General features: G+C 30.6%; 1 protein-coding gene across 1 annotated transcript in view; it reads left to right on the top strand.

The window, feature by feature from the left end:
* LOC129914692 (cadherin-86C) overlaps positions 1-17094 on the top strand; it is a 313316-nt gene that overhangs the window by 261055 nt on the left and 35167 nt on the right. Inside the window, exon 6 of the mRNA XM_055994033.1 lies at positions 16268-16417. Within this exon, the coding sequence (XP_055850008.1) occupies positions 16268-16417 (150 nt within the window). The remainder of the gene's footprint in view (positions 1-16267; positions 16418-17094) is intronic.

The following is a 17094-nucleotide window of genomic DNA, read 5'->3' as shown; positions in this document are numbered from 1 at the left end:
GTCAAAAACATCACAACTAAAAAATATGAATAGCAAAAAGTTATGTTCCAAAATAATAAATAGCAAAACTAATGTGTTATTGTCATGTTACATGTAAGTAACATATACTGCCTATGACCACCAAAAAAAAGTCGGACAACTGAGAAAATAACTTTTTATAGAACAATAATGTTTTCTACTTCTTGTAGGCCGAAACACAAAACACTCTCTGGATTAAAATTTTTTATGTCTTTTTTTCAAAATTCTGACCATATATAAAAAAAAAATGTTTCCGAAAAAAATTAAAAAATGTGGTTTTTAGTCCCTTTTTCGATATAAAAAAAATTAAAAGTATGATATTTGGCTAACCTTTTGTACTATCCCAGTAACTAGGCATTATTATCTATCAATTAAGCCATCGAAACCTAAAAAATTATTTAATGGAATATTTTTTACGAATTTTTAAAGATTTGTTACATGAGAGTAACGCTGGTACCGAAACGGTTAAATGATTTGTTGTATATCCAAGGTGGTATGTAGAAAATTTTACTAAATTATTCCAAGAGACAAAAGATTTTTTAGACTCCTAATTAACATTGCGAAGTCATAAAATTTGGTACACTAAAAAATATTTAGTATTAAAAATACGAAAAAGCAGAAAATTTTTTTTTATTAAAAATGGCGGATCCAAAATGGTGGATAAATTGAGCGTTTAAACATAATTTTATTTTTCAAAACAGTACATGAGATAGAAATTTGGTTTAATTCATGTCAAAAAGGTGCTAGGTCTTGGATTTAGATATAATAGTTCATATTCAGTGAAAAAAAAAATCAAAATTTTTGAAACCAAAAAGAGCCAAAACCGCAAAACACAATTTAAGGCCTCTTATTACGCCATTTCATGTATTTTTTTTTTTTTTTTCTTAATTAGCACACTTTTAATATCTCTCCTATGTTTTAAAGTAAAAATTTAAAAAAAAAAAAGCATGATGTAAAACAGAGTATTTATTTTTTCGATGAAAAATAGAAATTGCATTAGATCTTTTCCATGCGGTTATAAAATTCATGTTATGGAAATCATCGTTATTCGTTGACTTAAATCGTTGAAACAACAGACTTTTTTCCTCAGTCTGCCTTTAAACGCAAGGCTGTATCAAAACATCAATAACCCTTATAAAACTCTATTGAAAAAATCTCATAAAACTTCTTGGCAGGCTCTTCATCATTTCAATAAAAAAATCCAAACAGCAATGTTATGTTTTAAGTTTCTTTTTTGTTTTTATTTAAATATTTTTATAGGTTGGATAACATAGCGAAGTGAGTTAATTTATTTATCATTTGTTGTATCTCAATTTTTTATTACAAAAACAACAAACAAAAAAAAAAGTAGATACAAACTCCTCCTTAAAAGATTATGCACCTCTCTCTTTTTATTCTAACAGATTTGTTATCCCAAAATAACCCCCTACACGACACGACACTTCGACATTTATGGCAATTTATAGTTTTTAATTAAGCATCCTCACTTAAGATATTTTATAAAAGATAAAAACTAAACTTAGTTCGCAGTCTTTAAGAAAAAAAAAAAATTAAATACCTCTTCCTTGGAGCACCCACCAAAGGCGCGATAACAATCAATTCTATGATTTATAGTAACTGCCATTTGCCTGCCCCATCGCATCACCATCAGCGACCATCATCAGAGACTATACCAGGCCAACATAAGATTCCACAAAGATGCCCTTTTTCGCCTCTTGCAGTGTCATTCGATCGCCCATCTAGCCAGGGATTTAATTTGCCTCATTATCAACCCTTAAAATATGCACAACGCCACCACCGGAGAGGGTAATTTATATTCCAGAAAAATATAAACTTCGACTATATCGATGGAGGACGAGACGAGAACAACGACACGTATACGTTTACACAATGGCCAAAGGCCATCTGGCGGAGATATCTGATGCTAATTCAGCTTGATAGTAATTACCGATCCTGGGATAAAAATTTAAAGATATGTGACACACTACGGTGCGGAGTGGAAAAATAGTGTGTGTCTTGTTCTAGGACGAGGACGAGACGAAGAACAGGACATCAGAAAGGACTAACAGGCAATTCAACATTATGGACGACATGATGTCACGATGTCACAAACATTCGAGGAGTGTACATGACAGAAATCGCAATAATGACGTCCTCCATCACCGAAAAGTATTATTTTTTTTCTGTTTCAAGTGAGTATCTTCTGGATTGGAGCTGGCTGAAGAGCTGCGTTGCAACAAATAAAATGCTGTCCACATGGGGCGCAACGCATAAAAATAGACACACAATTGCAGCAACATTCGGTTCGGTGAAATATTGCCACAGGCAAATCAGAAAGAGCATCTTGTTTAGGTTTTTCAGAGTGTTAGGTTGTATAGTCGGATGATGATGATGACGGTTTCCAGCAACTTTTGGGGAGAAGGAGAGGGTCTCTATAGGACAGAAATATGGGCGCACAAAAGTATGAAGCAGAGGCAATACCCGGGCTCCATAGGGTGGATGTAGATTACGCTATTGCATCAGTTATACGAGAGTACGATTGGAGTATAATAATAATGGGTGTGCCTTGGCTGGACTATTGCACGGCACCAACTAACGCAGTTGTTGTGGCCATAATTGGCAATGGTATGTGGTTGACTAGAATGTCAGTGAATTGAGGCCTGCTATGACCAAAGAAATAGAAAAATATTCATACGAAAAAAAAAAAAAAAAAACAGAGACACATAAAAGCAGGAAAAATAACGCGGAAACATTTTGTATTGTAATGTACCCTATAATGAAAATGATTGCGTTTTGGTTTTTTTCTTATTTTTTTCATTCTTTACAAATATATTTGTTGTTTTTTTTATTACGAATTCATGTTGATACTGTTAATACATTTATATCCCTCCAACTTTATTGGCTAATTTGTGTGACTATTTGCGTAAATTGCGTTACTTTTAATCAGTTATGTGGGACATAAAATTAAGCATGCAATTTGTATGAAATTTTTTACTCAGAAATTTTATTAAAAGGTTTTTTTGCATATTTACGAGCTGTCAATCAGAATTATATGTTTTCTTATGATAATTTTTTGTTGCAAGGACTAGATTTTGATGTTAAAAAATTAATTCTTTCAATAACCTATTTATGATTAAAATATCGGACAAGTAGAAAATGCCTTGTCAATTACCAATGCTTAAGTTTCAGAGTTAAAACGCAAAATAAAAAGACAGAAATTTTGCGACACAAAGCTATTTGGGCGTTTGACAGAATATTTGGTAAAAACTGTGGTCCAAAGTACAATTTATAAAACATCCTCTTTCATATTTAAGGTAACGCCACACTTTATTTAACCAAAATTCAACTAAAAATTGAAAAGAACAAATGCAATAATATAGTCAGGACACAGTTTAAGGCACCTTAATAACATAAAAATAGATCTTAAACAGTTGCGTTACCAATTTATTTTGTATGGTAACGCATTGAATCAACGCAGGTTATTAATATGTAATTATATTGTAAATGTGAAATATTTCGAAAAAAAACAGACAGAAATAATGTTGTCACTTTCTAAACTGTTAAGCTGGATCCACACTAGGTTCATCAACACAATCAACAAACATTCCAAATCGACATACAGAACAGTTAAACGTTTCCAAATTATTCTAATTGATGCATATATGAAATATGATGGTCACACTTGTACCTTCTAAATGAATCTGAAGCTACTAATTTGTCTAGTTTATTCCACCTGGCCAATGGCTATTTAAAAAGCTACCAGTAATTGTATTGCAATAAATTGTGTTATCTTTTAGTTTTCTTTTTCACATAGTAACGCACATGGTAACGCTGGGTTGAAAACTCATTATTTTGACAATGTTCAAGCACAACGTAGTAAACGAGATATTATTAGAATTCTTTTTATATCATAAGACTGATACTAATACTCGAGGACAGCAATGTTGTGAATGAGAAACAATTGCGTTACCATAGATAGACCACAATAATACCGTGATTTTTGAACAATTCGAACAAAATTTAGGTTATATTCTATTATGTTGTAGGTATACGTAAATAGTGTTCTACTTTTGTAACTCACTTTAATTTTTGTTCGCTAATATTTTTTCCTCATGAAAACTGAGATTTAAAATTTCCAAGTATAAAATAGAATTAGAATTAAATCAAGCGATTAAGGATCAAACGATAAAATTAAGTACAAAAGGAACTGATGCTTGAGTCCTCATTATAACTTGTTACCTTCAAGGTAATTGGATGTATACAAAATTTTTGCAAAAGACTTTATACAAGGTCTTTGTTATTGAAAATTATCCCGAACGAGTTATTTAGTTTAAGCTTATTTAGTTTAAGTCAGAAGTTTTGACCCATCATGTCAGGTTTTCGAGATAACCTCAAAAAATGTCACGAACAAAAATTTTTTTCTTTGATCTGGATGTGCGAATATGTTAATCATATAGTTTTTGGATTGCTGAATCCAGATTCGAAGTCAATTTCGCCCTATCACGTCAGGTTCCTGAGATATCCTCAAAAAAATGTCAAAGCCAAAAAACCAAAAGTTCTTATCTGGGGTTGCGACTAAGCTTTTAATATAGTTTTTGGGTCGCTGAAACCGAATCCGAAGTTTATTTTGCCGTATCACGTCATGTTTTTGAAATATCCTCAAAAAATGTCAAAACTCAAAAAAAAAAAAGTTCCTATCTGATATTTTTTGAGGATATCTCAAAAACCTGGCGTGATACGGCAAAATAAACTTCAGATTCGGTTTCAGTGACCCAAAAACTATATTAAAAACCTAGTCGGAACCCCAGATAAGAACTATTGTTTTTTTGGTTTTGACATTTTTTTGAGGATATCTCAGAAACCTGACGTGATAGGGCGAAATTGACTTCGAACCTGGGGTCGAATTACGGCATACGTTCGTTAACGAATTTTTGCTATGTGTCCCTATCGTTTTCTAATAATTAAATAGAGACAGAAATAGTCAAAACGTTAACGTATGATCGTAATCGTGTGCCGTAATTCGACCCCTGGATTCAGCAATCCAAAAACTATATGAAAAACCTAGTCGCAACCCCAGGTCAGAACTTTTATTTTTTTTTTTTTTGTGTGGCTGTGTAATGAAGCAGTGGAGTTCTAAACAGACTTACATATGTTACTATTTACTTTTTTTGTTTAAAGTATATCAATGCAATAAATTCAAAGTCTTAAATGCATTGCATTCTTAGAATTATAACGTCACAAGCCACCATTGTTATAAAAAAAAATTTTAATATTTTTTAGTAGACTCTTTTGCACTAAAAATGTCCTAATTTGCAGAAAATGTATCTTAATATGGGCTTTTGACCCCTAAATCAAAAGTAACAGCATGTGTCTAAAATGAATGAATCATTTCTCTGAATCATTTTATTTAACCAAATGACAAAAACTATTTTTATACCTCCAAGTAGGCAGAGGCGGCGCTAGACCAAAATGAGGCGTGTGCGAGAGTAAATTTGCGGGGCCCCTAGGAAAATAATTTTGGACTATCATTTTGTAAAAAGGATCAAATATTCCGTCCAAATTCAAGAACAAAATTGTTATAGTAAACTTATAGGTGTTTCATTTCAATGTAAATGAAAAACAAAATGCACGACTCGATCTCACGAACTTGTTCTTAAATTTCAAATTGCTTTAATTTTTTAAACTTTTTATATAAATAAGATTTGTTAAATATACGTATGTAGATATCAGAAAAAAAATTTTGTATCCATACAAAGTATTTTTAAAATCATTAAGCCTTAACTACATTGGCTCAAAAAGTCAAAAAGTACAAAAGTGAAAATTTTCAAACGCATTTTTGTATAGTTTTTCGGCGTGAAAAATTAAAACAAATGATGCAGAAAGCTTATTTTTTGGTCTAATAAACAATTTGTATACTCTTTTTCACAAAACAATTGCGCTAGCCAGAAAAAAAATATTTTCACTTTTGTACTTTTTCAAAAAGTGCAATATGTATGTAGTTAAGCCTTTACAATACAAGGAAAAATTAGACAAAAGGTGTTATGCAAATGTTATTAATATAGGAATTAATGACTTAGTGATGTCAAAATAAAGGTTATAACATCTTCTTTCAAAATTGAGAGGTCTGCCGGATCGAAGCTTGGCATTTCACCCTCAAGCCTGTTAGAACGTTAGAAGTGAAAAACGCTCCTAACTTTAAAACAGGCTGCATGACCTAAGTTCCAATTTCTGACTTCAAAGACCTCTGGTTTTCAAAAGTAGACATTATTAGCTTTAATTCGAGATTAAATTTGCCTTTTAACTCCATAAGTTCAACGGGGAGCAGCGTATTATATGAGACTTTTTCCTGAATTATTCTTAGTTTTGCATATACTTTGGGTCGTTGTTAAGAATCTATCAAACTTTTTCCAAAACACCATTTTGTATTTTAATGCTAATTCCTTAACTGTCGACCAACATACAAAAAAACGCACTTCCATCGCTTCTAACCTTAAAGCATGCTGCTTTATGAAACTGACAACCTTTGACCCGAAAAACATCTGAATTTGAGAAGAAGATGGCATTACCTTTAATTTGACACCAATGTCGTCTTTAAGCACAATGCACTTTACCACGTTTCTGCAGTGGCTGCCCTGTCTAACAAAATCTTGAATGAATTTGAACAATTTGATTTATTAAGGCGCATTTGTTGAAAAAAAAATGAAAATCGTTAGAAACCGTTATAAACATTTTTCGGAAAAAAACTATTTTAAGTGAAATTGGTATGAAATTTTACAGAAATTATTTATCTACATTCCAAATTTAAGAAAAATATAAATGTAATATTTTCTAAAATTTGACTATGTAAATAATATATAAAAATCAAACTTTCTTCATCAAAATATACAAACTAATAAGAACTAACACTTGATTGCTTTTTTCATAAAATCGTTAGTAATTTTTGAGTACATTCTACTTTTCTAAAATTGGATATTCATTTTATAATGTAAAAATTCTTGTTTTTGTCAGTTTGTTCTCGGGTCTCGGCTTCTTTTTTAGAATATAAAAATATCAATTGAATCACCAATTGGAAAAAGGGAATAAATCCATCTCAACTTATTGTTGGCAAAACGCAAATAACTGCATAACTTCTTTATTTGACGGTTCTAAGAATGTGGTTAGGCTAGTCTCACGTTAGTCTTAAAATTTGAAAATTGACACTTTTCAAACAACCTGTAATATCGCTGAGTGCCATTGCTATATTGACATACAACATTAAAATTTATCAGTAGGAAAAAGGAAATTGTTTCTTTTCTTTAAACTATTGTTTTTTAAAATCACTTGCTTATGATTTCCATTAAAAAAAAAGAGGCCGGAAAAAACCAAGGGGCTTTCCCTGCTAGATGCAGGAAGATATACAGGGTGATTCAGGAGTAATGTGCCAAAAAGCTAGAGCGTGTAGGTTAGGTCGAGACAAGAAAAAAATCGTATGGGGTGGCGAGCACCCCAGACATAGAAAGAAAAATTCTCAGGTAAGTTTTCAGGTGTTATCAATAAAAAAAGTTGATCAACTCAGGGTGAATCCGATACTGTATCACTTTATTGTATCCTTATTATAGTCTGAATGTTTAAAAAATAATTGGCTAATGGTTAATGTTTCGTAAGTTAATTTATCAACAAGTCCAGCCACGTAAAAACAGAAAATAAAGAGGTTTTTTTAGAAAAAAGAATTTTTGGGTTTTTGTTAATTTCTCGAATATGACAAGATATTTTTAAATCTGGTTTTCTGTTCTTGTTTTAAAATAAATAAGAGCATCGAATTTTAAAAACTAAATTAGTACTTAATTACATACAATTTTGAAAAGAATTAGTTTGAAATTTTTTTTCCCAATCTTTTTTTCAAAATTTTGATTTTAAAAATTAATTTTTCAAAAACTGTGCCATTTTATGGCTTTGTTTAAAATTTTTGTAAGAGAATAGGGTTTTGGCTTTACAAAAAGGTATAGCACGTTATTATTGATTTTAATTTTTAATAATTTTTTTTCCATAATAAGTCAATTCTTTTAAATTGCCCCTCCCCGCTAAACGACGGGGAATAGCCCCCTCCCATACGATTTTTTTCTTGTCTCGACCTAACCTACACGCTATAGCTTTTTAGCACATTACTCCTGAATCACTCTGTATAAAAAAGTTGTGCGACTATTCTACGTTTGTTTTTATCCATCATCTAGTTGGAAGTTTTTCAATGAAGTTATAATGACTAATGGGAATTGTTTTTGTTGATGTTTGCTTTCCTCTGTAAGATATACTTATCAATAATTTAATATTTGTTTCTTATGAAATAACTAATAAATACATAAATTATTCACATTTTTTTTTTTTTGAGCAAAATTGTTAATTTAAAACGGGAAAAGTTTGGTGGATTGTGAATCCCTCCGTATCTATTGTTTAAATTGGTACAAAGTGTGAAAAATCAGTCTAGGTATATAAATTGCGGGCGTTAGCGAGAAAACAATTATTTTACAGGAAATAAAGTTTACCTATTCTTAAGCTCTATACAAAAATTATTTCATCCAATTTTAAATTACCTTTACAAAATTGAAAAATAGAAAAAAGTTTTTATCACTGAGATTTTCTAAGAAAAAATGTATACATTTCATTATGTTTTAAATTAAATTGGGAATCTTAAGGCAAACATTTTAGATAATCCAAGGTGCTTGGCAAACTAAATATGTGCTTCACTTTAGAAAAAAAAAAGTTAAACAATAATCTTAAATTGTTTAATTTTCTTTTTCTATCGAGTGGAAACAAGCCAATTTCAATTATTTATTTTTGTTTGATTGTTATAAATAAAGAAAAGAGACATGGTTTTTCGGATTTTATTATTACCGAGACATTTTCATTTGGCGCCCGCGGGGCCCCTCCAAGCGCGGGGCCGTGTGCGGGGGCACACTCCGCACACCCCTTCCGCCGCCTCTGCAAGTAGGTACCACACATAAGAACCTATATCATGTTTAACCTTTGCCTTTTCAGATTGAAAAAAAAGACCACAACATTTTGCTGACCCCCTGTTTCCAAACACTATCTCGACTGTTCTCACTGTTCTTTAAAATGAAATCTACGTCTGAATTTTTCTTATCCCCATTCTTACTTAAAAAAAAATTCAGTAAACTTCATGACTTCTCTTAAAACAATGCCTTTAATGCTTGCCTGCTGTGACTTTCGGGCGATAACCTTTTCTGTGAACAATTGCATTATATTGCTGCTGCTGTTACTTCTGTTTGAAGTTTGGCTGACTCATACGTTTGCTTAAACCAATTTTTTTTTTTATATATTTTAAACTCACAACCAGTTGAATATGCTTGCATACCTTCATTTTTTACTAACAACAAAAATATACCAACCCGCCAAAACAAGCTGATATCTATACCCCCACAAATACTGATTTGCCCCCCCAACAAATTCAGTGAAAGAAAAAAAAAAAAATATTATCAATTCCAAAACACAATCTTAAAATTAAAATTACAAACAAAGCCCCGACGACACATCACAGAGCAGAGCACAGACCAGGCACATTCTCTCAAAAACATTGAAAACCCAAAATTACCCTTATTGACTGAACGAGCGACCATGCAGAGAGACCAGGCCAATGGCCAGGCCAAATCGCTGCAAGCAGGCAAGCAGCGCACATAATATAAAAATAAAACGCTTGTTTTTCGCCAGAAATCTTATTACATCGCCCGCTGGCCACAGGCTGCAATCCATTACAATTTCTGGCCAGAGGCTGCTGTAGTCGTTGCTGCTGCTGCTGCACTGCAACATACAGTCCAAGCCAAACCAAACTATACACTCCACATCCACACGGCAATGGTCAATTTTTGCAATGATTGTATTGCTGCTGCAGTTGTTGCTATATTGCTAGCTGAATGCTGCGTTCGAGACTTCTCGCCGATTCCCATGTTAACAAGTTACAACATCGTCGAACACCGCTAACAGGCGAACAGAATTCTGCGCACAGAGCGAGAGTGAGTGCAGTCGCAGCAGCAGCAAGCAAGAAATACATTTACTTCGCTGATACTTGATTTGTTGTTGTTGTTTGATTTTTTTCTTCGCTGAACGTTTTTCGCAGTAAAATGCATTTTGCAATTTTGTAACAGCCAACCTCCCAATCACCCCCTTTCAGTTTTTCTGCTCTCAGTCAATGCGGCTGCTGACGATATAGCATTGCACATTTTGCACAGCACTCGTTCAGTCATACTGAGAGCTAGCTAGTTAGCCAGCCCACTCGTTTGCTTGACGGTGAGGCTGGCTGATGGTTGGTTGGGGCGGCTGGCGTTAACACTGACGTTTACGTATTCGTTTTTTGCACACTGTGGCCGGGAGTGCAGTAATTGCAGCAGCATAAAGTGGCCATAAAGTTACGTTTTTGCAAATATTTTTTGCTGCTGCCACACAGTACTTACAGATGGAATAATATTTGCAGGGAAAAGTATAGGTACTTGCGAATGTATATTACTCATGCTCATTGCTGCGCAGAGTTGAGGTACATGTATAATTCTGGTTGCTGTATCAGTTTTCGTTAACACTGCAAAAATGGATTTTCAATTTGTATGAGTCTTATTGGAATGGGAATATGAAACATTAGAATCATTGAAATTGAAGGGTCAAATGTGAAGTAGGAAATTTTCAATTAATTTAGGATTATAATTTATTGAATTATTTAAAAACAAATTTGTACAAAGAGAGTGCTTGAAGAATTAATAAAAAAAAAAAAAAACAATTATATTTTGCAAACAGTGACGAGTGACATAACATACTCGTAAAGTTGTCCTGGTGAAATTGATTTTGTATTTAAAATTAAAACAAAGGCGATTTAGTCATTAAAGAAATGCATACATATATGAAAATGATCTTGAAATAAGGATCCAAAAGTTGTGTTAGAAAATATATCATCGACACAGATCCGTAATAAGAGAAATATTTATTGGTGCCACTTTGTAAGAATCTAAACATTGGATAAGAAAAAAATTAAATTTTTGAATGCAACACATCAAGGTAGTTTGTACACTGTGGCGTATGAGTACTTATTTTATTGTATTCTTTTTTTTTTTTTTCATTTTTATTTAATTTTTTTTTTTTTAAATAAATTTCAAAGTGTTTTTTGCTATGATGAAAAAAATCAATATTTTTAAAACTACACAATTTTTAAAAGTTTCAATAAAAAAAGTTTAAGAGCCGTTTTCTTCACCAAAAGTTAAAGTCAACTTGAGGTTGAGGATTTTTATTCTCAACTTGTGATTTTGTTTTTCTTCACTCAAAGTTGACAGTTTCAACTTTTGATTCTCAACTTTCGAGTTGGTCAACTTCTGGTTTGCTCAACTTCCGAAAATAGTAGAAGCTGAGGGAGCAAACTTGAGAGTTTTCTGTGAAATGTCATATTTTTTTCTTTCTTTTTTTTGATGCTAAATCGTGGCAAAAACTCTTTTATTTCTGTTTTCGTGAAAAAATTGAGAATTAAACTTATGGAAAAACCAGATATATGGAACTTCAATTTAAACATACTCGATTGCTTTTTAAATTTGAAACTGACAGTATTAGTATAAACTGTCACAAATATCCCAGGGATATTTTTCAAACTGGAAGTTGGCCAACTTCTGTATTTTAAAAGTGAAGAAAACAAAATGTTCAACTTTTGTTTCAACCTTCGAGTTGAAGTCAACTCTCAAGTTAACCAACTCTCGAGTTTGCTTTAAGTTGAGCAATAGTGAAGAAAATGGTTCTAAAAGTTTGTACTTATTTTATTGTTTTCTTTTTTGTTTTCATTTTTATTTAATTTTATTTTTTAAATAAATTTCAAAGTGTTTTACTAAATAAATACGCTTAACATTTTTATATGATAAAAAAATTAATATTTTTAAAACTACACAATTTTAAAAGTTTCAATAAAAAAAAGTTTAAAAGTGTGCATAAAAATCATACTTTTTAACTAAAAAAATATAAATTTGGCCATAGAAACGTTTTCTTAATTAAACTAGTGAACTTAATTCAACATTTAATCAACTTTTTGCATTTAGGTATCAAATTATTTTTTTTTAAGCATATTTTTTGAAAAAGTATCAATCACTTTTTTTCGAAATTTTGTTTTCGATAGCGTACCAATTTTTTTTTTTTTTTTTTTTTTTTGAAAAATGTTAAAAAAAATTATTTAGAAGAAACTTTTTTTTTCAAACGACTCTACCTAACGATTTTTAAAATTTTGATCGTTACTTTATTTCTTTTAAATTCGAGTGAGTAACCTTGGAAATTGTCTTGAAAAAAATAATTTACTTTTTTTATTTTCTACATACCTGGGTCGAAAGTTACAACTTGTTATCAAATTTTTGGTTAATTTTAGATGACTTTAACCACTTTCCTTACAGATGTAAGAAAGGTATAGGTATGCAAATGTTTAGGTTTCCAAAATTTGGACCTACTACACATTTATAAAAGGTCTTTCCAAGCTGAAAACTTGGTTTCATGCTACTATCGTATCTCTTCTTACAACATACCAAATAAAATGCGCAAATGGAAACGTAATTGTTCTAATGTAAAAAATTGTTTAGAATATTAAATCTTCTTGTGTAAAAATTCATAAAATAATATTTTTAAAATTAATTTTTTAAGAAAATTAAGTAAAATCTGAAAAAATGATATAAAATTTTTTATCAAAAGTAAGAACAACATCTTTTTAATTGGTTTTAACCTACAAATCAAGAACCTATGCAATATAATTTTTTAAATAATAATAAGGAATTTTTGGAAAAATTTTAAAAATTGTTAGAGCCTTTAAAAAATTTTATATAATATTTTTAAATGTTAAAAATCGACACATTAAATTAAAATTTTAGCTTTCTTAAAACGTACAACAAATTTTTCAAAACAATTTTCTCTGTCTAGCAAAATAATGAAGACTGAAAATCTCTGGACTTGAATAAAAACATACCTACTTTTGAAATCTAGTCTCATAAAATTATAATTATTGAACACTGCACCTCATTATCGAATTTGCTGTGGATTTTTGAGTAGAGTATCAATCAGAAAATAGTAAAGTATTGTATTTTGATATTTTGTTTTAACAGTGTTATATTTATTTTAAAATATCAGTTTTTTATCACCTATGACTCATTTTTGTCCTATCTTTCATTTTCATTGAAAAAGAGCGTTTAAGTCAACGAAATAAATTTTGAACAACCATTTTAACACAGTTTTTATTTATTCTCAACATTTCTTGTTATACAAAAATAACATAGGAACTTCGTTTGGAGGCGGAAACTATTTATATATATTTCTTATAAAAATAAATAAAAATTATTCTTTTATGAGTATAGGAAACCTTTGAATATTAAAGCAGTTCATACCATAAGAACGAGTACGTGTGGGACCCAGCTGTCAATTTTATTTACCTTTTCATTTGTATAAAAACATCTTTACAGCTCCTTCCACCACCACACTACTACTTTAAATATGTGTATGAGTTTGGTTTTTTAATTTTTATTCTTATTGCAAATAAAGCATTAGTCCTGAAGTTGTTGCTAACAGTTTTGAAATTTTTTAAAATGTTTTTTGGTAATAAAGCGTTTTCTATGGCGTATGAGTGATTATTTTTTTTTTTTTATTATTTATCGATGCATTGTAATTTTTATTAACCAGTGCCTATTTTGGTTCGTGGCAAGAACAAAATCATATTAAAGAGGTCTATCTCGCCCGTTTGGAAAGGAGTTGAAATTTACCGTCATAATAATTAAATAAAAATTTTTTGGTGAAAACTTTTGATGAGTAAATTTTTTAAGCTCAAAAAATTGAAAAAAAAAATCTATTTTTTTTAACTCTTTCAACTGGTTATTGGAGCTGGTAGATTACTTGGCTCGATTCAATAGCATTCGATATCACTTTCTTTGTACACAACAACAAAAATCTCCTTAAAAAAATAGAGGTTGTCTGTAAAGCCGGTTTACGGACGATGAATTTACGTGATAACGTCGTAAGAAAACAGGTTGTGTGCTTTTAAAATGAGGCAATTGAAGCGTTTATTTATTTCAAACAATCATAATTTACAAGAAAAAGCTTAGAAAAAATAACCTTTTTTCTCTGATTATATTAATTTTTTTATTTTAAAAGCTTGCAAAAAAATTTAACCATTAAAAAGCCAAATATTTCTTCTAAATAATAAAACCATTTTTAAATTTTTACAATGCGCAAAAAGTATTAAAATAATTTATTAAAAACAATAATTTCTTATGAAAAAAGTGAAAAAATCATTTCCATCACCCAAAAAATTCATTTTTTATAATAAATTGTATACCACCTGAAAGCTTATTGCTTCAGCTCAAAATATATATATCGATCATGTCTATTAGGCATCTACAAAAAGAGCTAGAATTTTTTGACCCGATTGAACCTTTCGAATAATAAAACTTTATTTTACTTTCATCTTAAAATTGTGACTACAAAATTGATTGAAATTTTACACAGATATAGTCCTGTCTATTATCTATTTACAATATAAAATTCATTTATTTATCTGTTGAAAAAAAAGATACAAATAAAACACGGTTAAAAAAGGTCAAAAAACTTGGGACAAAAAAAACTTGTTTTTCCCGTTATTCGGTCAAAAACCATTTTATAATACCAATTTTTCGCACATGTATGTGCACGTAGACTACATGTTCTATAAGCTTGAGATTTGAATGCTACAACAAATTTAAGAAAATAAAAACTTACCCAAAAATACCCCAAAATAAGTAGGTGTTTTTCAAAAAATTCCTATTTCAAAACGCAGAGACTTAAAAAAAAATCCGTATCGGACCCCTAACTTTTTTTTTATTATCTTTCGAATGAGGTTTTTCAAATTGTCAAAAAAAAAAATTCCCCTACCTATAATCACTACTTTGTCAAAGGTCTACCTCATGTATTAGATTTAGAAAACCATTAATAGCTTGGTTTCGAAATTTTTTAGAATTTTTCAATACCATTCTCAGTCTTGCAATAAATTTATCTATTGATTAAAAATAATTCAACTCTTTACATTGTCGCGTTTAGAAAATAGCCAATTTTTTGCCATTTTGTTTTACCCCTATTTACCCTATTAAATGACGGAATTTTTTTTTAATTTTTCAAATGTATTCAAGTGTAGGTAATTATCTTTCAAATAAGCTATAGAAGATTTTGTATCTCTAATGCTTTATTTTTAATTTTTAATTGAAATGTTTGCCGCACTGCGAAAGTGCTAGAGAGGAACGGGAGAAAATGGCGTCACTTTTTTGTGGTGACTGCCATGGTTCATCGATTTATAAGACGTTATCACGTCAAAAAAACAAACCCCCAATTTACCCACTTAGTGAAAAATCAAAATCTCTGCCCCTGAAAGCATTTAAAAGCTCCAATCAAACTTGCGGTCAAAAATCTGAATTAAATCATGATACAATTTAGTAAATCAGGTTTTAAGGATGCACAAACTGAAATTGTAGCACCATTTGACTCTGTTAAGTCATTTAAATTTTAAAAACCTCCGTCATTTCTTGACTTGAAATAAATTATGTTCAAATAAGCATCCATACATCCCGTTAATATCACTAAAGATAACACCACATGATATCACTCACTTGGATAAGCCGTCAACAAGCATTAATCCCATCTAAACCATATAACTTTCCGGCACTATATTCAGCCCACAAACAACGTACGATTATGTACACTTATTTGCACCATGAATTTGCAATGTTCCGTTTTTTATTTTTCCTTCTTTTTTTTCTAATTTTATTTATTAAAATGATTTCAAAGTAATCTCAAGCACCTATTCGATCTCCATGTTAATAGCTATGGAATATCCATTTCCTATTAATTTATTCATGCATTTCAAACTCCCATCAAACGGTCCAATTCAGTTCTAATCAAAACAAGACTTATGTTAGTGTGTGTGTGTGATAGTTACTTCTCTGGCAAATGACTTTATATTCTACTGTATAATAAATGTAAAAACCCAATGAAACAGAGCATGATGATATTCATTTTAATTACGCACACGCATTTAATTAGACAGGATATATCCATGCAGAAACGCACACATGAGTTGAGTGTGTGTGCATATAATTCTTGTTCAGTGTGATGCTAGGTAAAACTGCAAAATCCTCATTCCACCTGAGATTCTATTGATTAAAAGATTCTTTTTTTTTCAGATTTTGTATTTATTTTATAGGTAATTCAATTTTTTTTTGTATTTTTTTTTTTACAGGATGCTTATGCTGAGTCCGGACAAGATAGCAGAAACATTGCTGGACTTGAGGTTGTTGTGATTGTGCAAGACGTTCAAGATCAACCACCTGTTTTTACAATGGCTCCACCTGTTACGAAATTACCACCTGGTATACTTCCTGGTGACAAGGTACGTGTACTACTTTACTATATCTACTCTTTTACTCACGGTATTTTGCTTTATGCGCCACATGCATATTATGCGTTGTGTGTTAAGGGACATAAATTTGTATATGGATACAGGGAGGAAAGGTGTATACAGTTATGATATGAATATAAAAATCTGAACCAAATGAGAGGGAAAATCAAATTAAAAAAGAAATGTAGAAGCATGGGAGAAATTTTTACTTTGGTGTTTGCAAGGTTAGGATGGAGTTGAAGGGGAATGGATTTTATGTTGTTCGAGTAGAGACAACGGGACTTTGTGTGAAGGATGTTTCTCCCTGTTGTTATTTGTTTGTGGAATTTTTGATGATATTCAATATTCATGGGTTGAACTTGAAATTGTTGGCTGTATAGATATTTTGCACAGTTAAACTTAAATCGAAAATCACTATATTGGTATTTTTTTTTTTGTTTTATCTGGTATTGTATATCTGCTATTTTACATGGAGACGTACCTCAGAGGAAAAAAAATTATTTCTGTAAAGTTCAATGACATTTTCATGTATACCTAGTAAAAATATCAATCAAAAAAATGCATTTGAAATAAAAAAAAAAATATTTATTGCAAACAAAAAAAAATTGCATTAAAAAAAATATTTGCTGCAACTGAAAAATATTTGCATTGAAAAAAAAGTATTGCAA

Source organism: Episyrphus balteatus, chromosome 3 (genome assembly GCF_945859705.1).
Source record: "Episyrphus balteatus chromosome 3, idEpiBalt1.1, whole genome shotgun sequence".
Lineage (NCBI taxonomy): Eukaryota > Metazoa > Arthropoda > Insecta > Diptera > Syrphidae > Episyrphus > Episyrphus balteatus.
Note: the sequence above shows the minus strand (reverse complement) of the source record. Positions and strands in the feature narration are given on the sequence as shown.